Source organism: Suncus etruscus, chromosome 18, assembly GCF_024139225.1.
Source record: "Suncus etruscus isolate mSunEtr1 chromosome 18, mSunEtr1.pri.cur, whole genome shotgun sequence".
Classification (NCBI taxonomy): Eukaryota; Metazoa; Chordata; class Mammalia; order Eulipotyphla; family Soricidae; genus Suncus; species Suncus etruscus.
Genome location: NC_064865.1, coordinates 19146720 through 19170279, shown reverse-complemented (window position 1 = coordinate 19170279; position 23560 = coordinate 19146720). Strand labels below are relative to the sequence as shown.

Here is a 23560-nt window from a genome sequence, read left to right as displayed (position 1 = left end):
TGGGCATTGAGGGACACTGCGGACTGGACAGATTTTTCATCACAGTGTTGCCCATCCATATAGCTCAGGTGCTGATTTTTCAGGAATCGTAGTAATGGGAACATTACAGCTGGCTGTGCACATGTGGCCTGCGTGTGAGTTATTGTCTGAGCCCTGAAGTCTGAAGTCCCCTGTCCCATTGGCATCTGGGAAATGACTCAGGCCATGCTCTAGATCAGGAGTTGTCTTTTTTTTTTTTTTGGACCACACCCAGCAGTGCTCAGGGGTTACTCCTGGCTATCTGCTCAGAAATAGCTCCTGAAAGGCACGGGGGACCATATGGGACGCCGGGATTCCAACCAACCGCCGGGATTCCAACCAACCACCTTAGGTCCTGGATCGGCTGCTTGCAAGGCAAACGCCACTGTGCTATCTCTCGGGCCCCAGGAATTGTCATTTTTATTTCCTTTTTTTAAAACCAATTTGTAGGGGCCAGAGAGATCGGAGGACAGCAAGTATACAACACATTGGTTTCACCGTGTTGGACTCTGGCAAAGCACACCCAGGTTTGTATCCACCTAGTCTGTCTGCTGCCCATGGTGGGCACTGCACTCAGTGAACATTCTGAGATGGCACCTCCACGGAACTTTACTAAGGTCCCTGCAGACGTCACCATCCCCCACCTACCTCCTTGCACCCTTTCTCCCCTTAATCCCCAGCCCCTTTCTGCTCAGCCTCTCTGCTCTGTGTCCTAGGTGACTTTGCTTTATATGCCTCTTGCATTGTCACTGAGGTGATGTCATGGGACTTTGGCTTGTGTGGGTTTAACTTGACTTGTGAGCTCATGAAGAACCTTCCTCCTGGTTTCAGATTCACCTTCATATGGCCCCTGTGTTGTGCAATTCTTTTTAAATCAGAGCCTGCTCCAAGGTGTGCATGTTAGCAGTGGTCAGAACCCCAATAATGCAAGTGGGGTTTAGATGGTGAGACTCACGAAGCTGAGGACAAAGGGGAACATATTCCGTGACAATTTGGGTATCGTTTTAGATCATTTACCCTTGGAAAAAAATACACTTGGGCTTTTTATTTTTCACAAGATGATCCATTTTTTCTAAATTAATTTTTTAAAGTATGGGTCAATTAAACAATTGGCCCATTAAATATATGTGCGGGCTCTCGAGCTTGGGAAATTAGGCAAATAAGAGGCTTTGCTAATTTCTGGGGAAAAAAATTAAGCAAAACCAGAGGAGCCCAGAGGTTTTCAGGCACATACTGGGATATCTCAGTGACAGTGGTACCCAGCTGAGATATTTTTTCTTCTCTGCTCAGTGTTCCAATCCTAGGGTCAGATGGCGGATCCATGGTCACTCTCGGGAGATATGTGGGGCTTTTGGTCACTTTGGAGTAATGGGGTGCCATCGTTACTCTTGGTTGGGCACCCACGACCACAGGGTGTTTGCTAAGGTCACTGTTGGGTAGGTGGATGGTGCAGGTGAAGAGTCTGGGAGGACAGTTCATGGCTTTTTTAGAACTCTTTGGACACACCTGGCTTTGGGTGTGGCTGTAGTGCAGAGGAGGGGACAGGGCCCATGGGGATTCTGCTTGCACATCTGGATCAGGTAGGAGGGGTCTCCAGAGGATCAGTTAACTGGATGCTTTAGCCATCCAGCAGGAATCCAGGGTGGCTGGTGGGAACAAGTTCAGGAGTGACATAGCCTGTGGACCTGAATGTTTGGAGGCAGTGAGATTGGTTGACATGGGCAGTGTGCCCATATTCTCCTGTCCCTGTTGATCATCGTGGCCCAGTGTCCCCCAAGAACCCTTGTGACTCTGGCAGGGCCTTGAGTGCCAGGTCAGAATCAGACAGAAATTCTACCTTTATTTAGTTGTCTTGTGGGGGGATAAGGAAGTAGAATCAATTATTGAGTGTTTGGTGTCTAGTGGGGGGATAAGGAAGTAGAATCAATTATTGAGTGTTTGGTGTGTGTGTGTGTGTGTTTGCATTTTCACTCTGACTTCAATTCACTGACTTGCTAAGAGAACAAAAGATGGGCTTAGGAAGCCTGTCACCTCATTTAATCCTCCCACACGCTGGGCTCTGAAATGTAAGCATGAACTCTGGTGGCCCTAAGCTACAGAGCAGGGGCCTCCCCAGGTGACACCATATCAGAGTCTCCCTGTTTTCTGAAATAAAACTGTTTAATTATAGAGGTAGACCAGGCGTGGCCAGGGAGTCACCACAGTCACAGGCTTGAGGGCCAAGAGGGGTCCTGAGACTGATTTCTAAGTGTCAGTTTCTTCCCAGAGTTGAGGTGCAGCACTGATGGCACTCAGTGGTCAGCTCTGTCCTTTTATGTGTCCTTATCACCGAAAGAGTCAGACCTGCCTGCAGCAGGAGGGAAATGTGCTGATTTCTTTAATCCGTTGTCAATGCTATGGTCAGAAACAGAGTTGACAAGTTCCACGCCCCACCAGGTATCAGCCAATGAGGAAATGAACCAAGAGATAAGCAGCAAGGGTCTGCCCTTCTTCTTCTTCTTCTTCTTCTTCTTCTTCTTCTTCTTCTTCTTCTTCTTCTTCTTCTTCTTCTTCTTCTTCTTCTTCTTCTTCTTCTTCTTCTTCTTCTTCTTCTTCTTCTTCTTCTTCTTCTTCTTCTTCTTCTTCTTCTTCTTCTTCTTCTTCTTCTTCTTCTTCTTCTTCTTCTTCTTCTTCTTCTTCTTCTTCTTCTTCTTCTTCTTCTTCTTCTTCTTCTTCTTCTTCTTCTTCTTCTTCTTCTTCTTCTTCTTCTTCTTCTTCTTCTTCTTCTTCTTCTTCTTCTTCTTCTCCTTCTCCTTCTCCTTCTCCTTCTCCTTCTCCTTCTCCTTCTCCTTCTCCTTCTCCTTCTCCTTCTCCTTCTCCTTCTCCTTCTCCTTCTCCTTCTCCTTCTCCTTCTCCTTCTCCTTCTCCTTCTCCTTCTCCTTCTCCTTCTCCTTCTCCTTCTCCTTCTCCTTCTCCTTCTCCTTCTCCTTCTCCTTCTCCTTCTCCTCCTCCTCCTCCTCCTCCTCCTCCTCCTCCTCCTCCTTCCTCTTCCTCTTCCCCTCCTCCTCCTCCTCCTCCTCACTGTTGGGGATTCACACAGGCTGAGTGTGTGGGCTGAGATTGTGGTTCATTGTGGATTCCTTTACCAAGCTCTCCTCAGAAACGGACTATGCCACAAATGCACTTTGGTCATTTACTTGGAGAGTTTAGAGGAGTTTTTGATGAGTTTCTTAAGCCCTTATTCTTCTTAAACTGTGGGTTGTGACCCAGTATGGGGTCTTATAACTATAACCTGATTCCAGAGTTACCCCCAGACACCCAGCATGGTGGGGGCATTCACCTCCCAGAATCCCAGCTTAGCACTGAGTTGGATGGAGCCTCTGCTCTCATCAGGAGTATCTGTGCCCTGGGCAAGTCCCCACAAGGCCTGGCTCTCATTTGCTTCCCATGCTCACGTCACCCGTAATCAGTTGCCCGGGTCACCATCATAGTGGCAGCTGAGTATCCTGGTCTTTCCTGGTAGCCCAAATGGCTACTCCCTTTAGGACACCAGGCTCATCTTCCATGCCAAAGTCTTAGTTTTGATTTCAAGGGGTGTCTGGGTGGGTATTGGGTTTCCAACATGGGCCACCTGTGCACTCCCTGAGCACCAGGTAGCTCTGTTTTGGTGCTGATCAGAGAACACTAGGGAACCTTTGTGCCCCACCTTGCCACATATCACATTCTGGCTGTGTGTGTGTCTGTCTGTCTGACTTTATCCCTTTGATACCCCTTTCCTTGACATGATCTGGATTCCCAAGGAGTCATTGTGTCACTCTTTAACTGTGTAATATTCAGGTGCTCTGCACTAATCCTGCTTTGCACTAAATAAGAGGTGAAAAATGCAAAGGCCTGGACATGGCATGATTTTGTATACTTGGGTGGTAAGATATGACAAATGACACATGCAGAAAGTACCCAGGAGTTAAGTACCATCTTTGGGCAGAGGGCACGGGTGGAGCTGCCCTCATATGCAGAGGGAAAAAGAATGGGAAAATCCCCCATGTGATCTTGAGCGAGTATATGGGTGTGTGTGTGTAGCCATGGAGCAGAGGCGGGGGGGGGGGTGCAATAATCTGGCCCCCTCCGACAGGCACTACCATGCATGCAATGAAAGTTGGGGGGGGGGGCTCAGAATCAGCTAGTCGCTCATTGTCTGTTTGCAGGGGTGATCTTGCTTAGTAGTGCTCAGCAGGATGCTGCCTGCTGTGCTTGGAGGTTACTCTGATGGTGCCCAGGACATCGTAGGATGCCAGGGTGGGAGCCTGTGCTTCCAGTTTGCAGTGCCTGTGCTCAGAGACACTGCAGCATGGATGACTTTTGTGAAATGCTGGGTTATGCATTCTACAATCCCCAGGGAGGAAGAGGGATTCCCAGGCCCCCAATCTGGGTAGGACAGAGAAATAGGTCCGGCAGCAATTCTGATGCAGGAAATAATCCATACACGGTTGGGAAGGAATAGTGGGGCCAGAAACTCACACTGCAAGCTGTTCACCCACAAGCCAATCACTCCACCATGTGGAACCCACAAGCCAAGATGGCAACTTCCCCTCCAAGCCTTCAAAGCAGCATTCATTGGGATAAATAAAACCCACGCCAAGGGGAGGGAAAAAGCCAGTTGAAGAGGCAATGGTAAACTTCTTTTGACAATAAAAACAAAGGAACCAATTGAGAGACATTTCCAAAGGCTTCTACCAACAGGTTTTCATGGGACAGTTGGCTGTGGGTCAGTCCGGTTGCTCATAGGAACAGGAATGAGTCCCTAAACTCCATTACATATGGGGTTGTTGTGTGTATGTATGTTCCTTGGCATGCCCGTTGTGCTGGTCAGACTGATCTATTGGGAAATTCTTGAATAGTTGGGCTCTTGCAATTGTCTTTCCCCAACAACTAGACTGCCCCTAGGTCCACCCCCTAGAGTCTTCCGGCTCAAGCTTTCACCAGAATCTTTGGGGGGAGTGTTGCTCCTCCCACTTAGTGAGGGTGAGAATGAGAGCTCCATTTAAGTCTTAAGAAATTGAGTTTGATCCTCGATGAGATCATAGCAGCAGCGATGGAGGGAATGAGACTCTGGAAGAGGAAGGTTACTTACTCAGGGATGCCTAGCATCAGAAAGCAGTAGGCACTGTGGACATAGCTGTCCCCATCACCATAGCGCAGCTAATATGGAATCTGTGAGCTGGGGAATGTCATAGTTGGAACAGGGTAGAAAGATCTGGGTCTTCCCACCCAGTGGCTCCTGAGGTTATGGCTCTCACATGGCAGTGCTCCCCCCACTGAGTGCTCTTAGGTTTGTTTTTTGTTTGTTTGTTTGTTTGTTTTGTTTTGTTTTGGGCCACACCTGGCAGTGCTCAGGGGCTACTCCTGGCTATCTGCTCAGAAATAGTTCCTGGCAGGCACAGGGATTCGAACCAACCACCTTTGGTCCTGGACGGCTGCTTGCAAGGCAAACGCTGCTGTGCTATCTCTCTGGGCCCCACTCTTAGGTTTTAAAGTTTCCCTGGTGGTCTGTTGTTGTTCTTCTGCCACCATTTTATACCTGTTTGTGTGCAAAGATCAGTTGACTTGCATTGGGTTTGATGGTTTGGCTTAATCATTGTTATTGTTTTGTAGGTCATAAAATATTATTTTGTTTTTTCTTTTAAGGGGAAATATTGAACCAAGTAATTTAGAGGAGAAGTAGGTTTTTCTGCACCACCACCCCCCCCCCCCCGTTTCTTTTTTCTTCATCTAGAGTCATATGTATGATTTTACAAAGAAAGGAAACGATTAACAGTACTTTGGGCATTTGTGATTTCTGGTAGTTTAAGGAATTTGACTTTAAAGATGGTGAAATGCTCACTGTAGGTTGGAGATCAAATAAAGAAACCACTCAAAAACTCTCCTTGATATTTGTATCATATATCTATATATCATAAACACATGTGAAACTGTAAACTTGAACCTGGACCTTTAAGGACACCTTATAGGTGATTAAAAAAAAGGGAATTTCCACTCTTTTAGAAAGGGTATTTGAGGGGCTGGAGTATCAGTATAATGAATAGGGTACTTGGCCTGGCATCAAGGTTTGATCCCCGGCATCCCATATGGTCTCCTGAGCCTTGTGAAGGAAGAGCTATTCCTGAATATAAAGCCGAAAGTAAGCACCACCAGCTGTGACCCAGCCAACCAGCCCACCCCACCAGAAAAGATATTTGAGTTCCCAAGCCAGGCTCTGAAAACATGTTTAACCATAATACAGCCTGTTCTGTAATCCATAGATCAGAAAGAAGCTGACTCTTTCCTTCTGAGTTACTCCAGGATGGGAAATGTGGGTGCTTTAAACATTTCTTATAATTTTAAAATATTTAATTACTGTGAGTTAGAGTTACAAAGTTACTCATGACTAAGTTCCTTATTTTATTTATTTATTTTTTTGAGGGGGGCACACCTAGCAGTGCCAGGCAGGTACCCTACCCACTGTGCCCTCTCTCCAATCCTTCTTTATTTCAAAGTTTTAGACATACAGTGTGCCTACACCCATCTCTTCACTAGCACTGACTTCCTGCCACCAGCGTCCCTCTTCCTGCCTCTGTGGCAGGCACTTTACCCCTCCATCGTTGTCCCTTCCCTAATTTATCCCCCAGATCTCCTGCTCTTTTTTTCAATTGCCTTTGGGGCTTGTTATCCCCTTACAGAGCTTCTTTATTCCCATGTAGAGTTTCAAGCCTAGAAAGTTCCTGAGCTGTTGTTTATCTGTGAGGTTGTATATTGTTCCTTCAAATCAGTATCAAAATCTGGCTGGGGAAAATATTCATGGTGAAGCATTTTGTTTTTATTTCATTTTGTTTTTTACTATTTCTGCAGGGTGTCACTTGATAAACCTGCTGTAACTCTTAAGGACCCTCCTTTGTATATGATTTCCTCTATTAATCTTGCCACTTTAAGTTTTTGTCTCTACCTGTGGCTTTCATTGTTCTGATTAGGATGCATCTTGGAGTCTTTTTATTTGGGTTTCTTTTACCTGATAGCCCTTCAGGCCTCTTGAATTCTGCTGTCTGTGCTCTTCAGATCTGGAAACTTCTCAGTCATAATTTCTTTTAACTATTGCTTCAACCTCAGAATTTCCTTCCTGGTCTACTGGGACCCATATGAGCCTTAGATTGTTCCTTTTGAATTTATCCCAGAGTTCTATTGTCATCTGTTCATTTATTTTGAGGCTTAAATTTTTTTTTCCCCCATCTTCTGGTTTCTTCAGGCTTCATGTACCTTATCTTGGAGCTTGCTGACTCTGTCCTCAGCAGTTGTTTACTGTTGCGCCTTCCAGTGAGTTTTTTTTTCACCTAACTAAACTCTCGTTTTGTCATTTCTCTTTATAGTTTCCTCATTTTTGCTCTCACATCCTCTTGTGTCTTATTGACTGTTCCATTGGGTTTTTTTTAGCCCCTTAGACATTCTCAGTGTTTCAGACTCTGTATGTTCATGGCACAGGCGATCTGAAGAAGGAGTGCATGATGTCAAGATGAGGTAGAGTTGTGGGGCCCTCTACACTGTATAGGTGAGGGCTGTACAGAAAGTGGGTCAGGATAGGGCCTCTAAAGCTATAAAATTAAAAAGGTTTTTGTATTTTTTGGTTTTTGGGCCAGGGGTTACTCCTGGGTATGCACTCAGAAATCACTCTTGGCTTGGGGTACCATATGGGATGTCAGGGGATCTAACCATGGTCCATCTTAGGTCACTGTGTGCAAGGCAAGTATGCAAGTGTGCTACCACTCTGGTCCTGGTGTTTTGTTAATTAGGAAAAGCCATGTTAGAATAACACAGTTAGAGAGAACTCTTTGATATCCTAGTTTTTTGTTTCTGTGCCACACCAAGCGTTGCTAGGAGTTTTCTCCTGGCTCTGCACTTAGGATTCACTCCTGGCAAGCTTGGGATGATGCCAGGGATTGAATCTGGGTTGTTCATGTACAAGGCAAATGCCCTCAACACTGGGCATTGCTCTGGCCCCAAGAAGTCTTTGATATCTTTGGTGAGAGGAGTGCAATACCCGAGATGGCACCCACGGCCTCCCTGCACACAACCACTTCCCTGGCCACCAAGTCTGCCCAGTAGGGACAATGTTCCTGTTTGTGCCGATGCAAGGAATGGACCAGTTTGGGACCATGAGGAAAAACTGAGATGGCTTTGTTGTCTGAGACAGGGATGGGGAGAAGCAACCTGATCTTGGTGTTGTTTTGAAAGAAGCAGAGAGATCCAGGTTGGTGTTTGGTTTCTTTAAGGGGATAGTAAGAAGCGGGCTTCAGATCCTACCTGTGTACCTCCTGAGAGTTAAAAATAGTGAGTGGCACAGCAGGGCAGATTGGTGGGTGAATAATATTATAACGCTACTAAGTAGGTCACCGGGAGGGAAGGCCCTGCCGGGCGCTTTGCACAGCCTGTAGGTTGCCTCCTGTCTTCAGTTGGTGCCCATGGAAAGGTGCCAGAAACCTGCATGGTTTCAGGCTTTCTTTCCAATTTGGGGGGAAATCTAAGGGGTTGCAGAAACATTTTTGACTTGGGTGCGAATGGACTGAACTTGGAGGACTGTTGACTGACTGCATGGCAATTGACAAGGCAAATAATGCAAAAAGAGTTCTTGTTAGTGATGAGATGAGTTTTCTTCCTTGTTGATCTGCGGCCCTAAAACAGAGATGACTCAATCATTCACTCCCATTTGGGAAGCTGGCCCTGTGAGCCTCTTTTATCTGCCCTTGGGGCTAACTCAACCCTGGGCCCTGGGCCCGAAAATTCTACCTGAAATTCACAGCCATGGCCTCAGCTCCAGTTTTCACACTTCCACGGACTATTTTTTACATTCTTTTTCAAAAGGGTGTGCGGAGGACGATTTCTTGGCCTTTTCTAAGTGTTCATTACTTTTTGTATTATTCTGAGAAGAGGGAGTTCTTGGTCCTTGCTATCAGCCTCCTAACAGCAGGTTGGGGTGCTGGCTGGTGTAATGAAGGGTGAGGTTGGTTGTGACCCAGAAAGGGGCTCTGAGGTTCTATATTTGTGAGTACAGAACATCTTGGCCACTAGCAGTCACACAGGCCTACCCTGTCATGGTGGCCCCAGCAGAGCTGGCTGGCTCTGCTGTGCTCTTGTTTGGGTGACACTCGCTTCTGGCCAGTTCCTCTCCTCCTGGGGCACCCAGCTTGTCTCTATCTTGTGCCTCTGCCAACCCCCCTTTTTTCTCCAGTTTCCCACATAGGACACAGGCTTGCAGCAATAGAGATGTGGGGCCTCGTGAGTGTGCTAGGGAAGGCCCTCCAGTGGCCCCCAGAGTAAAGAAGCCCAGACTGACTGCAGCCTTGGATGTGGGTCTCAGGGACAGGACTTCCACCCCTAGATGGCCCTTACCCAGCTCAGCAGCATTTCCCTGCAATACCCAACCCAGTGCTGCATCTGCTGACCAGCCCCTTCAGCCTCTTTCTCATCCCTGGTGATCCTCCACCACAGGGATATTTCCGGGGACTTGTCCTTCTCCAATCGTCTCCTTGTTTTTGTTGTTGTTGTTTTTGTTTTTAGTGAACACATACTATGTGCCTGTCACACTGTACTTTCAGACCAAGGCTGATCCCTGATGCTGATTTGATGGGCTGTGGGGAAGTGAGTTTTAGTTGCCTTTTGTGTGTGTGCGGCGGGGTCACACCTGGTGATACTCAGGGGTCACTCCTGGTTCTGCACTCAAGAATCACTTCTGGCGTTCTCAGGGGGTCCTGGGTCCTTTTTGCACAAGGCAAAACACCATCCCACTGTGTTATTGCCCCAGCCCCTTTCCTTGGTTCTGGATACCTGCAAATAGACTTGGGAAGAAGCAATGAAATGGGTCAGAAACTTCCCCATTTGGTGACTCTGTTCATCTCCGTCCTGGTGCGTCGACCCCAGGCTGGAGATGCTTCTCTTCCTCTCCCTCCTTATGTAATCTGAACGTCTGACTTTCATACTGCGGCCCCCTAGCAGGTATCCAACTCGCTACCCAAAGCTCCACTCAGCATTTCCAAGTGTGTTTTTTTTGGGGCACCTCTGCCAGTTCCCTTGCGCTCTACCTCAGGACAGACCCTTCTGGCCTCAAATCCCATCTCACTCTGTTGTAAACAGATGCATGTCTCCCTGGTGCCCAGGCAGTTCATTCCCTGGGTGGCCCCTGTTTTTATCACCTTGTTTCCTGTGTGGAGCCTGGTCCTCTACCTCCACCCACACCCTTCCTGACACACTCCAGGTTCCAAGCTCAGTGTGGCCAAAGCCTGTGCAAGGAGCAGGGCTGCAGGCAGGTGACCCTGTAGCACCACCCTAAGCACCCCCTGGCCTCTGCTCCCTGCTCCCCCCACAGCCTACCCCCGCTCAAGCACCTGGCCAGACCCTGCAGTGACCCCAATAGTCATCTGGCAGCCTGGGATGCTCAGGCCCATGGGCTGACTCACTGAGCCCAAAATAAAACTCGTCTGGTTTTGAGCTGGCTGTGTTGGTGAGAGGCTCGTGGGTCAGTGCGAATGCTTATTCCTGGGCGCTAGTGCACTCTGAAGAGCTTTTGCTGGCACCCTGGGTTCCCTGCGATCTCCCCTCTTTCCGGTGGGTGCTTAGGACTTGGCAGACTCAGGACTGGGATTAAATCACTGTTTGAAGAGGGTTTTGAAGTCAGAGAGTGTCACTACCTACTTCTTGTCTTTGTCTTCCTGGTTTGATTTTTTTTTTTTTTTGGACCACACCCGGCATTGCTCAAGGCTTACACTTGGCTCTGCACTCAGGGACCACTACTGGTCGTGCTCAGGGGACCCTGTGGGATGCTGGGGAATGAACCCAGCTTGGCAGTGTGCAAGGCAAGCACCTTACCTACTGGACTACCTCTCCAGCCTCTCTAAGCTGCAAGAAAGAGTGATGTTAATGGTCGGTTCATTTTCTGTGTACATACAGTTGAATTTTAGATGTTTTCTTTTCTGCCCTGGAGTCACAATTTTTCTTTAAGTTGTTTCCTCTGGAGTCCTCCTAATTGTTAGAAACCTTTCTAAACATTAAATAATAATAATAATAATAATAATAAATAATAATAATGTAATGTCTTATACCTACCAGTTTATTTATCTAATTTTGAATGTTCTTCCACATTCCACCTGTCTGGTTGTGGCTTGTTAGTATCCTTGTGTTTTTGGTGATTAATGAGGTGCTTCTTTCTTTCTCTCCCCTCCCGCCCCCAGGGCAGTCCAATGGATCCCATGGTGATGAAGAGGCCTCAGCTGTATGGAATGGGTGGGAACCCCCATTCGCAACCCCCGCAGAGTGGCCCGTACCCCACCGGCTCCTATGGGCCCCCAGGTCCCCAGCGGTATCCAATCGGCATCCAAGGTCGGACCCCAGGAGCCATGGGGGGAATGCAGTACCCACAGCAGCAGGTTTGTGCCATCAGATCCCCCCCCCAATAACCCCAATCGCTGGTGGTCATTTTGTCTTTGTCTTACTGTCTATCTGGATTGGTCTTGAGAATAATTAGAGGTCGTGCTCTGATTTTCTGTGTTTTACTTTCTTCAGATAATCCAAATTACTATCCCCTTGCCCTCGCCCTCTTTTAAGAGCCAAGGGGTGAGAAGCCCGATTTTGAAACTTCTTAAGACTGAACGGCTGGATTTGTCCCAGGGCCAGGGTCCTCATCGGTGTTTGAAAGCTGCACCTTGTCCCAATTGGAGTCAGATTAGAGAGAGCCGAGGTCCAAAATGAACTTGGTTTTCTGTCATTCCTGATAGTGACCTGTGGCACAGTTGAGCTGTGCAAATAACTACTACTACTTGTTTTTTGGTTTTGTGGCCACACCCAGTGGCACTCAAGGGTTACTCTTGGCAGGCTTGAGGGTCCATATGGGATGATGGGAATTAAAACTGGTCCGTCCCAGGTCGGCAGTGTGCAAGGCAAACGTCCTGCCACTATGCTATCATTCCAGCCCTGCAAATAAACCTCTTTAGGTGAAATACTTAAAAACAGCAATGGGCCAGGCCAGGAGCACCCCTAAACCCTGTCCCTAGTTCCACATGGCCCCTTTAGTGCTGGGTATTGTGACCTCATGCCTTTGAGTTCTACCCCGTCACCCAGTTATGCTCCCCCACAACAGCAACTACCACCACCCCAGAATGGCCATGAAGATCACACATCAACTTGAGGCTTTCTTTTTTAATGTCTCCCCAGATTTATGTTGCTGCCATTTCTGAATGTAGTATTATTTCTTTAGAACCTTTTTGTAAAGGGTTTCTTTATTTTCAGTTGGAGGCTTTGAAATGGATGTTTTCTTAGATTTTGATGGCATCTGTGTTGTTAAAGAAAAAAAAAACTGTTTTTGCTCTTAAAAATACCTTTTTTTCCTTTTAGGTAATTTTTCAGTGGTTGGGATTACCATTAATGGCCATTTATTTTCACAGTAGTAAACCTGAATGTTTACTTGTTTTCCTTAGGGTTTGGCCTCTTTTGTGAAATTTGGGTAAGACTAAATCATATTGTTGATTCAGTAAATATTGTAAATCATTTATAAATCATACTGTAAATCACTTGTTGGGATACTGGCTTAGAGATCCACAGGTCTTGGACCTGTGGTGGGGCGTATGGCTGATGTGTTGGCTAACCAGTTGCCAGCCCGGCTCCATGCTGTTCCGGAAATTTCCTGGTGATTCTTATTAGGGTCAGAGCGGCTGTGCTTAGGCTGAGAAGGGTACCCGGGACCTAGATGCTTTCTGACTTGGCTGAAGAGAATGATCTGACTGAGTTTACTATTGTTGTAGAGCTGTGTGCTCACATAGGGTGTTTACAGTGGGGTACCGGTGTAGGAATTAGTTGCCTCCACTCTGGGTAGATAGCTGGGGCTTCCCCCTGCCTCTGCCTCTTAAGTGCTGCTGATAGTCTTTGTTTTCAGGCTGGTGGAGGGAAGCTTGGAGAAGTCTTTGGTCCCTTTTAGTTTTTTTTGGTGCTTTATGCACCTGCCTCTTCACTATATTTCCTCTACAAAATGTGAAATTTGTTTCCAGAAGGTAACTTATTCCTGGGATAGGCAAAGGATGCTTCTCTGGTACAAGTGTTTGCCATTGGCTGAGTGAGCTTGTCCATTGTGGGAATGGAACATGTGAAGGATTACCCAGGAATGTGTGTGTGTGTGTGTGTGTGTGTGTGTGTGTGTGTGTATACATATATAATATATATTATATGACATATAATATATATAAAAACATATACAAATATGTATTTCCCCATCATCTTCTTCTCCTACATACATACACCTGAAAGAGTAGAAGAGGTGCACAAATACATGAAGTCACTGCAGTATCTCAGCATCTTGGTTTTCTTGTAATGTTTCTGGCTCTAATCTCCTGTGGATCTCCCTTACCTCTTGGATTTATGTGTAGGGACAAACTGATGATTACCTACCAAAGCACTTCAGTAAATTTTTAATTAAAATTTTTAGATTAGGTATTTTACTGCTAAGCGAAAGGAAGGCCTAATTCTAATTTAGCACAGATCTTTGTGATAATAAAAGGGGAAAAATGTGTCTGGTAAGAAACTAGAAGCCCTGGCTGTAACCACTGCTTAATTTCTTGCTGAGTTGATCAAAATCGAGGGTTCTGAATAATCTCTCTTGCTTTTTTTCACCTTTTAAGTAAAAAAAGTTGCCTTGAAATATTGCATTAAGGTTTGAAATTGAAAAGACTAATAAAAATAACTGAAGGGGCATTTTTGGATTGTGCAAATATTAAAATATTTTAAATGTATTTTTGAGTTGCACAACATTTGAAATATTTTTAAAGCTTTTTCAACTTGTGCAACATTTAAGAATATTTACAGAGGAATAATCAAGAGCCTTTATAGTATCCAATTCGTCAGACCAGTTAGGTGGAGGGAACTATCACTTTGGAATGGGAAAGTGGAGGGAGGCTGGTATTGAGTTGTCAGGCACATTCATTTTGATGGCGTTAGTTTGTCTTCATTAATGAGGATTTTTCAAGGATCACTCTGTTTGCCAAAATTGGAATCTGTAAATTTGGTCCAATTGGTCTTGGCAGACCGATTGGCTGCTGGTCTTGTCCATCTTCTCCTAAAGTGGTCATGATTGGCTGAGCTGCACTGTCGTCATGGCTCTTTGGGGAGAGAAAAGTTGAAAGATAACAACGATCATGCTTTTTTTTTTTCTGAGTGGTCATCTCCACCTGAGCATGCCTTGGCGTTGGCCTGCCTCCAAAGCTTTTCTGTGTTTGCTTAATGAGCCTTTGATGAGCCGCATCCAGCTCATTTAATATTGCTCAGATATTTTTCTGCAGAAGATTCAAATGCAGGAATTCAAATTTGTAAATTGAGTTGTCCACTTAGCAGCTGAGGGGTAAGTTGTCTTTGGGTCAGGGGGTTGCAGTTTGGTTCCTGGTCGCCACCATGATAGTTTTAAGAGAGTCTTTCTGTCAGAAAGAAGAGCAATGCGCTTAGAGGAAATTTAACCTGGATCACATTCTTACTTGGCTTCCTCCCCAAGAGTCAGGTGGAACCTGCCACTAGAGTGTTTGATTCGAGCGTTAACCTGGCCATTTCTTGATTTGGATGGTCATTATTTTTGGAAATAGACTTATGACAGGGGTCTTTGGAGCATGATGTGATAATGCAGTCTCATTTTTTTGGTATTTATTCAATGGAACTAGATTTGTGGTCTTTTCGCTTGCTGAAATACGTGGCTAACCAGATTAGCTTTGCACAGCACCCTAGAAACCAGACTTACTTGGGTTTTTACTGTGCTGAGAGGGGAAATGAATTTTCTCTGCCTCTGTGGAGAATGTGCCCCTGGAATTCAAATCTGAGGATAGTTAACCTAAGTTTACAGGCTGATTTCATCGAACGTAGAACTGTGCAGGGATGAATAATCTCTTTTGTTTGGGAGGGTGTGGGTTTGGGGTCACACCTGGTGATGCTCAGGGTTTATTCTGCACACAGAAGTTACTTTTTGGGGGTCCAGAGTGATAGCACAGCGGTAGGACATTGGCCTTGCACGCGACTGACCCAGGAAGGACTTCGGTTCTATCCTTGGCATCCCATATGGTCTCTTGAGCTTGCCAGGGGCAATTTCTGAGTGCAGAGCCAGGAGTAATCCCTGAGCACCACTGGGTGTGGCCCCAAAACAAAACAAAAAATATTACTTTTGGAAGGCTCAAGGGACATATGGGATGCTGGGGATCAAATCTGGGTTGGCTGCATGCAAAGCAATGCCCTCCCCCACTGTATTATTGCTCCATCATCCATGATGGAGAATATTTAAGGGGACCAGATTCTGCCACCTCTTGAGGTTTTCAGATTATTTTTAAAAGTTTAGGCACCATACAATTATTCTGTAATGTGGATGGAATTTTAGGATCTCCTGCAGAGTGAAGTCAGAGGGAAAAGGACAAAGGCAAAACCATCTCACTCCTGTATGGGATAGAAAGAGACATAGTAAGGGGATAATATGCACATCTACCAAGGGGTGGGATGGGGGTCCAGAGGGAACCTCACATGTTGGGACATTGGCACTGGGGGTGAGTGAAACTGTGCCTGGAATTGTACTGTTAGAATATTATTAAGTCCTGGTGCCTCAGTCAGACTGGAAGAAAAAAGAAATCAACTTAGACATTAAGGTACTGTTGTTGGATTTGAAATCTGGAATAGCAAATATTTTGTTTTATTTATATTTTCCTTCCCTTTCCTTCCCTTCCTTTTCCCCTTCCCTCCCCTCCCCTTTCTTCCCTTCCCTTCCCCTTCCTTCCTAGCTTCCCCTTCCTTCCCCTTCCCTCCTACCCTCTTTCCATACTTGGTGGTGCTTAGACCTTACTCCTGGCTCTGCATTCAGGGAACACTCCTGGTGACTCAGGATTAAATGTGTGACTGGGATTGAACCCAGGTTCTGCAAACATAAGAGGCACCTGCACACTCTTTCCAGCCTGTTTCCTTTAGGTTGGTCTTTGACTAACTTGATTTAAGAAGATTTTTGCGTAAACAAAATAGCACCTCAATTGCAAAGGCAGAAAATAGTGTGAATTACTTTGAGAGGTCTATGTTCCACACTGTACTTGTTTTAAGCAACCAGGCAAATAGGATAATAAAGTTCTTATTTTAAATTAAAAAAAAGAAATACCACCTAGGAAAAATAGACTTTATATATGTGTGTAAGAGACTTAATTGTATCAAACAGGTTTCAATAGATTGGTAAGAGGTTCTTCTGGGTTTGGGGGTCACAACTGATGATGCCCAGGGGTTACTCCTGTGTCTGCACTCAGGATTCTCTCCTGGTAGGTTCAGGGACCCTATGGAAGATGAAACTTGGGTTGATCAAGTGTAAGGCAAGATATTAACTACCTGTGTTGCAGATTTTTGTCTAATCTCATGTCTGCTGGAATTGCAGAACCAGGGGAAGGGAGAGTACACCAGAGGTTTAAATTCATGAGTGCTTGTTAAATGGGAAAGCCTATTTTTTTTTTTTTTTTTGGATTTTTGGGCCACACCTGGTGACGCTCAGGGGTTACTCCTGGCTATGCACTCAGAAGTCACTCCTGACTTGGGGGACCATATGGGATGCTGGGGGATCCAACCGCGGTTCGTCCAAGGCTAGCGCAGGCAAGGCAGGCACCTTACCGAGCGCCACCGCTCGGCCCCGAAAGCCTATCTTTTTACAGTTTTGAAAATGTATTGAGGGGCTGGGCGGTGGCGCTGGAGGTAAGGTAAGCCTTACCTGCGTAGCCTAGGAGACGGACCGCGGTTCGATCCCCCGGCGTCCCATATGGTCCCCCAAGCCAGGAGCGACTTCTGAGCGCATAGCCAGGAGTAACCCCTGAGCGTCACCGGGTGTGGCCCAAAAACCAAAAAAAAAAAAAAAAAAAAGAAAATGTATTGGTATTGTGAAGCTCTTTAACCACAACAAAGATGGGGAATATTCTCATTTTGCAAGGCATTGGAGCAGAATTCAAAAGAAATTGGAACCAGAAATGTGGCTCAGCATTAAAATGCTTGTTTCACCAGGTGAGGCTGTAGGACTCCCCCAAATAAACTGTTGGCTGGTGAGCCATTTGCCTATAAGATTATTTGCTTGTTTTTTGGCCACACCCAGAAATACTCAGGGGTTACTCCTGGCTCTGCACTCAGAACTTACTCCTGATCATATGGATATTGGGGATCGAACCCGTTTGGGCGCATGCAAGCCAAATGCCTTACCCACTATGCTATTCCTTCAGTCCCTATATGACTATTTGGGGAGGGGTTGGGTCACATTCGGCAGCACTTTGGGGTTACTCTTGGCTCTAGAAATAGCTCCTGGCAGGCTCAGGGGACCATATAGGATGCTGGGATTTGAACCACTGTCCTTCTGCATGCAAGTCAAACTTGCCTTACCTCCATGCTATTTATCTGGCCCCCCCATATGACTATCTTTAAAGTTCCTTTGAAATTTTTTTATACAAGTATATAAATGTGTACATATTCTAGGGTTGGAGTGTTTCCACAAAGTGCCAAATATCCCTTACTGCTCCCTCCAATTCTGAGGTCATATTGTCATCAGCCATTGTCTGTGACATGGCTTTGTTGGAAACCCCACATATGAGTGATGTCATGTGTTTGTTTTTCTCCTTCACTTAATGTACCTGACTAAGTTTCAGGTATTAGAGTTAAAGACAAGACTTCACCTTATAAGCTGAAGGGAGGGGGGGAAGGAGGGAAGAAGAAGAGGAAGAGGAAGAGAGAGAGAGAGAGAGAGAGAGAGAGAGAGAGAGAGAGAGAGAGGAGAGAGAGGAGAGGAGAGGAGAGAGAGAGAGGAGAGGAGAGAGAGAGAGAGAGAGAGAGAGAACATGCACATCTATACCACATTTATTCAGTCATCCATCATTGGCACTTGAATAGGTTTGAGATCTTGGCTGCTCTAGGTGGCACTCCAGTGAAAAAAAGAATCTTTTTGTTGTTGTTGTTGTTTTAAGTCACACCTGCAGCACTCAGGGGCAACTCCTGGCTCTATGCTCAGAAATCACTCTGGCAGGCTTGGGGGACCATATGGGATGCCGGGATTCAAACCACCATCCTTCTGCATGCAAGGCAAAAATGCCTTACCTCCATGCTATCTCTTCAGCCCCAAGGATCTTTTGTTTTTGTTTTTGTTTTTGTTTTGTTTTGTTTTTGGGTCACACCCAGCAGTGCTCAGGGGTTACTCTTGGCTCTAGGCTCAGAAACGCCCCTGGCAGGCACGGGGGACCATATGGGATGCCAGGATTCGAACCACCATCCTTCTGCATGAAAGGCAAACGCCTTACCTCCATGCCATCTCTCTGGCCCCAAGAATCTTTTTTTTTTTTTTTAAATAATTTAAATTATTTAAACACAATGGTTACACAAATGTTCATAGTTGGGTTTCAGTCCTAGATTGTACACCACCTTCACCAGTGCAACTTTCTCCTCACCAGTGTCTCCAATTTCCCTCTTCTCCCACCTGTCTTTGGGAGACAGACTTCTATTTCTCTCTCACACTATCATTGTCATGGTAGCTTTCTGTGCAGTTATTTTTCTAACTGCGCTCACTACTCTTTGTAGTAAGTCCTTCCAGCCCTCATCTCTATTGTCTCTGTATATTATAACCATGCTGTCTAAAAATAATGGAACACCTCACGAATTTATGTGTCATCCTTGCAGAGGGGCCATGTTAATCTCCTTTTATCGTTCCAATTTTAGTATATGTGCTGTCGCAGCAAGTATTACCTGGATCTTTTTGAATTCGTGTTTTGTGTATTCCGAAGGTAGATAGGAGTGGAATGAATGGATCAGATGTCAACTCTATTTGGAATATATGGAGAAAATGCTGATTTTTACAAGGAGGCTGTCCTCCAATTCCTTTCTCCCCAGCAGGAAAGCCTTGCTCCCGCTGGTGCTGGCTGTTTCTGGCATTTGGGACAGGGGCCATCCTCCCTGATAGAGGTGGTGTCTCACTGTGATTTTGATTTGTGTTCCCAGATAATCAGCACAGGCCCTTTTCCTATTCCCTGGGGCCTTGGCCATCTGTCTGTCTTCTTTGAAGAGTGTCTGTAGCTCCTCTTGCATTTTTGAGGGTGGTGTTTGTTTTGTTGTTGCTCTTATGTTTGGGAGTGCTTTCTAGCTCTTGGATATGAGCCCTTGGTCTGAGTTTGATGCACAAATACCTTTTCTCCTCTCCCAGGGTGTCTGTTCATTTGGTGATGGTTTGGTTTGCTTTATATTTATAGCTAGTGCGTATAACTTTAAATCTAAATAAAAGCTTAATTAAAAGTGAGCTACTTTGAAAGCGATTTTTAAAATCAAAAGGAATTCTGATGTGTGCCTTTCCTTTATCTACTGCAGCCTTTGGGAATGTGTATTTGCTGTGTGTTTTTCAGTAAAATATTTATTTAAGAACATGAGCATTTTATTTGGTACCATCTTAACAGCCAAAACACTTCTTCCAATGCAAATGTTTATTTTGGCAGCAGATGTTTCTAAAAGGAGACAAACATTACAATTGTTTGGCTAAAATAAATGTTTCCTTTTGGATTATTAAAGCAGCCAAGCAAATTTTAGGTTTCACACCTGTGTTATTTGATAGTTTGTCTATTCTGAGAAAAAATATCAGTTTCTTTTAAATAGAATGAAGATTATGTTTTATTATAATATGAACACCTTGAAAATAAGGATGAATGGGAAAGGAAAAACTAAAGACACAAACATTTAGAGGTTTTTGTTTTGAGGATTTTTTTTAATAGAAACTAGAGCAATGACTGCCAAACTTATTTGACCTATTGACCCTTTTCAAGAAGAAAAACCCCCAACCCTCTTTCAGCTCTTCCAACAGGACCCCCCTAACCTCCCTGTGCCTGTGAGAAGAGGGCATTGTATTGCCACTTGGGCAATTGTTAAGATAGACTGAATATGCCTTTGGCGAAAGCAAATGTATAAAATAAACAAGACAAAATTATCATAAAAGCCTCAGAGACAATGCTGGTTAAAAGTCTACCCTTGTAAAATACACAGAAATTCATGTAAGCGTGACAGACTGAACCAGTGATCAGCAAAGAATGGCATTATCCACTGGCGGTAACTGCGACCAACCAGAATAGTGTGTTTAGACAGACAACAAACAAAACAACAACAAAACAAATAGACGCTTCCTTTGTATAAAAGTCACTTTCCAAATTCCTTTTAGAATAAAAGACCAAAGATTTACAAAAAACAAAACCAATAAAACCCCCCTGTATTAAACTTGAAATGTGGTCTCTGAAAAACATTGTCCAGGCTGTTGCATTGAATGCTTCAGGCCTAACTACAGTATAAAAAGTAAATAAAACCATCCCCATGTACCAGAAATATAAAAATCTAAAGAGCAAGTAAAAGTAACCATAGCTGTAAATCTTGAAAAAAAATTTTTTTTTCTGGGTACAAAGCTTTTGTCTTGGCATCAAAGACTGAAACATCTACTCGATGTCTGAAGAAGAGAGCCAAGGTGTAAACTATCTATCTTGACAAACCCTTCAAAACTTTCCTGTTCGCCCAGGGAGAAATAGTGAGGAAAAGAGCCACAGGCCCAGCTCTGGCTCCGATCCCCCTCACTGCCCACTCCCCTTTCTCCTGCAAAGAACACCTGAACCTCTGATCCAAAGCTGGGCCTGTGATCACACATCCTTTCTGGTTCACTTACTTGTGTCTCTAGACATAGAGAGCCGTGGGTGACTGCTGTGTCTGACAATGACTTTGCCTGTAGATACTCTGGCTGTCGTGTGCCCAGCCACCAGCCAACTGTGGTATTTGTGTGAGGAGGAGCCATGGCCCACCAAGCAAAGGCCTGGTGTGCTTGCAGGCCTCAAATATGGGTGTCCTGTTAGGAGAGAATTTGGATAAACTGGCAGTTGAGAGGAAGTTTGGAGAGAAGGTGGGTGGACAAGTGGAGGAAGCAGAGGAAGGGTGACTGTGCTAGGGAATGGACTCTGCCCAGCATTCTCAGCTTTCAGAGGGGCCAAGCATGGAGCTACTAATGAAGACCACTCCCAGATTTGGCATGTGTGTGTTTGTGTGTGTCCACACTCAGTCCTGTTTAGCTAGCGGCTCTTCCTAATTTTGTGCTCACAAGTGATCCCCGAGACCAGAGATAAGCTGTTTAAAGGATTCTTCTGTGAATTTGAAAGCTACTTTTATAAGAAAGCATCTATGAAGTTAAGACACTTACTTGCCTGGCACATACCGGATGCGGGTTTGATCCCCAGCATCTCATCTGGTCTCCTGAATCTCTCAAGGAGTGATCCCTGAGCACAGAGCCAAGAATAAGACCCAGGCACTGTCAGGTGTGGCCCTAGAGCAAACAAACAAAAGAGTAACCCCTGTTGATGTTCAGTGGACCTTATCTGGCTGTGGGGATGTGAATTGGGGTCTGCCACCACTTCCATGCTTGTCCCCATAGGCAGGCATGCCCAGAGTGCTCAAGAAAAGGGGCAGGTCTGAAAGAAGGAGATAGAGCAGCTGACAGTGAGTGTATTGGGGTCAAGACACAAAGTCGGTCACTGCTCTGAGTTTATTTTTACCACAAGGCCCGAGACAGTGGCAAACTGGTCCCACATGTGTGACTGCAGCAGCAATGCTGGAGGGAGGCACTGTCCAACTGGGGTACCCTCTGGGCCCTGAAGCAGGCTAGGGACCTCAGAGGAGCCACATAGACTCCTGTGTTGTAGCAACATCCAGAAGATGCCTAGGGTCAGGGTATGTTTGACACAAGGCTTGAGGCCTGCAGATTCTTTCAAAAAGGCAGCAGCTTCTTTCCCTCTTCATTTGTGGTCTTCCCTGGCAGTGTCCCCATGTGCTTTGAGCTCAACCTTTTCATCCCTAAAAGGGCCTCCATGCCCTGGACTTCCCAGAGAAGTGACTGTCTCTTCTCCAGGCCCCACTTTGGGTCTTAGAGCTAAGAGGTCCTGATTTCCCAGGGACATGTCCTATTGGGCCTGAGGGGGTGGAGAAGACAGATGTCTGTCCCTCCACCCCTAGTTCAGGGTGCCAGCACCCTTCTCCACACCAGCCCCTGGCTGGCTCCTCCCACTGTCTTACCTCTGAGCTTTAGGAACCCTGGGGAGGTCATTGCATCAAGTCTCACAACTTCCAGTGTATCAGAAGACACAGAAAGCTGTTTCTGGCAAGGGGGTTATTGGGTATCTGGCTGCACACACACAGTAGCATGAGCCTTGCTGGAAGGAGCCATGGATGCGACTCTGTATTCCAGACCCAGACTACACCCTGCATTGCTCAGGGCTTACTCCTGGCTCTGTGTTCAAGGATCACTCACTCCTGGCCATGCTCGGGACCAAATGGGATGCCACAGACTGAATCTGGGTCAGTTGCGTGCAAGGCATGCCTTACCCTCTGTGCCATTGCTCTGGCCCTAGAACCCAGAATTCTTTTTTTGATTCCCTTCCATTCTTCCTCCTTGGTCCTCTTCTCTCTAAACAGCATCTAAACTGCCCTCATTGCCCGCCCTCTCTCACTCAGCCATGGGCTTCCTTAGATGAACCTCTTGGATCCTGTTTTCAGGTTCCCCTTGGCTGGGCTAGGCTGTGCATCACGTAGACCCCAATTACCTCTGTGCCTTTACCCATGCTCATTCCCTGATCTGTGCCAGGCCACTTCCTATGATGCAGCCTCTGATGTAGGCTTGTCTTGAGCTGCCTAGCACAGGTATTGCTTTCTCCCTGCTCTGCCCATGTCCACTTCCTCCAAAGCACTTCCCATTGCAGCCACTCTTGGCAAGTCACCCACTTCTCCTGGCATATCACATCCTGAGCTCAGGCATGGTTCCGCCCCACTGTAACGCATCCTCTGGTTTGGTCCTTGGCACTTCACAAGCCACAAGCAAGACCAAACAAAGGGCAGAAAAGCATCTGGCCAGAGAGTTCCTTGATGCCAGCTCTCTGGTTGGCTGAGCTGTTGGTACACAACTCCATTACTGACTTAAGGGGAACTCCTTTACAGCCATTTGGGTGAGACTTTTTTGTTAAGTTTGTTTTTTGGGTCACACCTGGTAGCACCCAGGGGTCACTCCTGACTTTGTGCTCAGAAGTTGCTCCTGGCAGGTTCAGGGGACCATATGGGATGCCGGGATTCAAACTGGGGTCTGTCCTGTGTTGGCCGTGTGCAAGACAAATGCCTAACTGCCATGCTATCACTCCAGCCCCTGGGTGGAACTTTTAACCTTGCTTTTGGGTTCTGAAGGTGGACTGAAGAGAGTACAGTTGAGAATTCTTCCCTGTGAGAAGGACAGGACTCTGCATCACTGGTGGAGGACTGGAGGCTGTGAGGGGGCCACTTATATGTGTGCCTTTCTGAGTTGCGCGTGCTTGTGTGTGTGTGTGTGTGTGTGTGTATGTTGTGTTGTGTTGTTGGAGGAACTACTAGTTTGGTCCTCAGCAGTATGGGGGCACTGTATTCCTTCCAGTTATGCCAGCCTGGGCCGCCTCCATACACAGTGTAACAGCTTGCTCCAACCCTTATCCATGCTGTTATT

General features: G+C 45.9%; 1 protein-coding gene and 1 non-coding gene across 2 annotated transcripts in view; one reads left to right on the top strand and one right to left on the bottom strand.

Annotated features, from left to right (window-relative positions):
* The window catches only part of ARID1B (AT-rich interaction domain 1B), a 322235-nt gene that overhangs the window by 37179 nt on the left and 261496 nt on the right, over window positions 1-23560 (top strand). Inside the window, exon 2 of the mRNA XM_049765312.1 lies at window positions 11247-11441. Coding sequence (XP_049621269.1) covers window positions 11256-11441 — 186 coding nt within the window. The 5' untranslated portion in view covers window positions 11247-11255. The remainder of the gene's footprint in view (window positions 1-11246; window positions 11442-23560) is intronic.
* LOC125996800 (U6 spliceosomal RNA) lies at window positions 18663-18764 on the bottom strand. Its single transcript, XR_007491477.1, has one exon. It is a non-coding gene; the product is annotated as a U6 spliceosomal RNA (small nuclear RNA).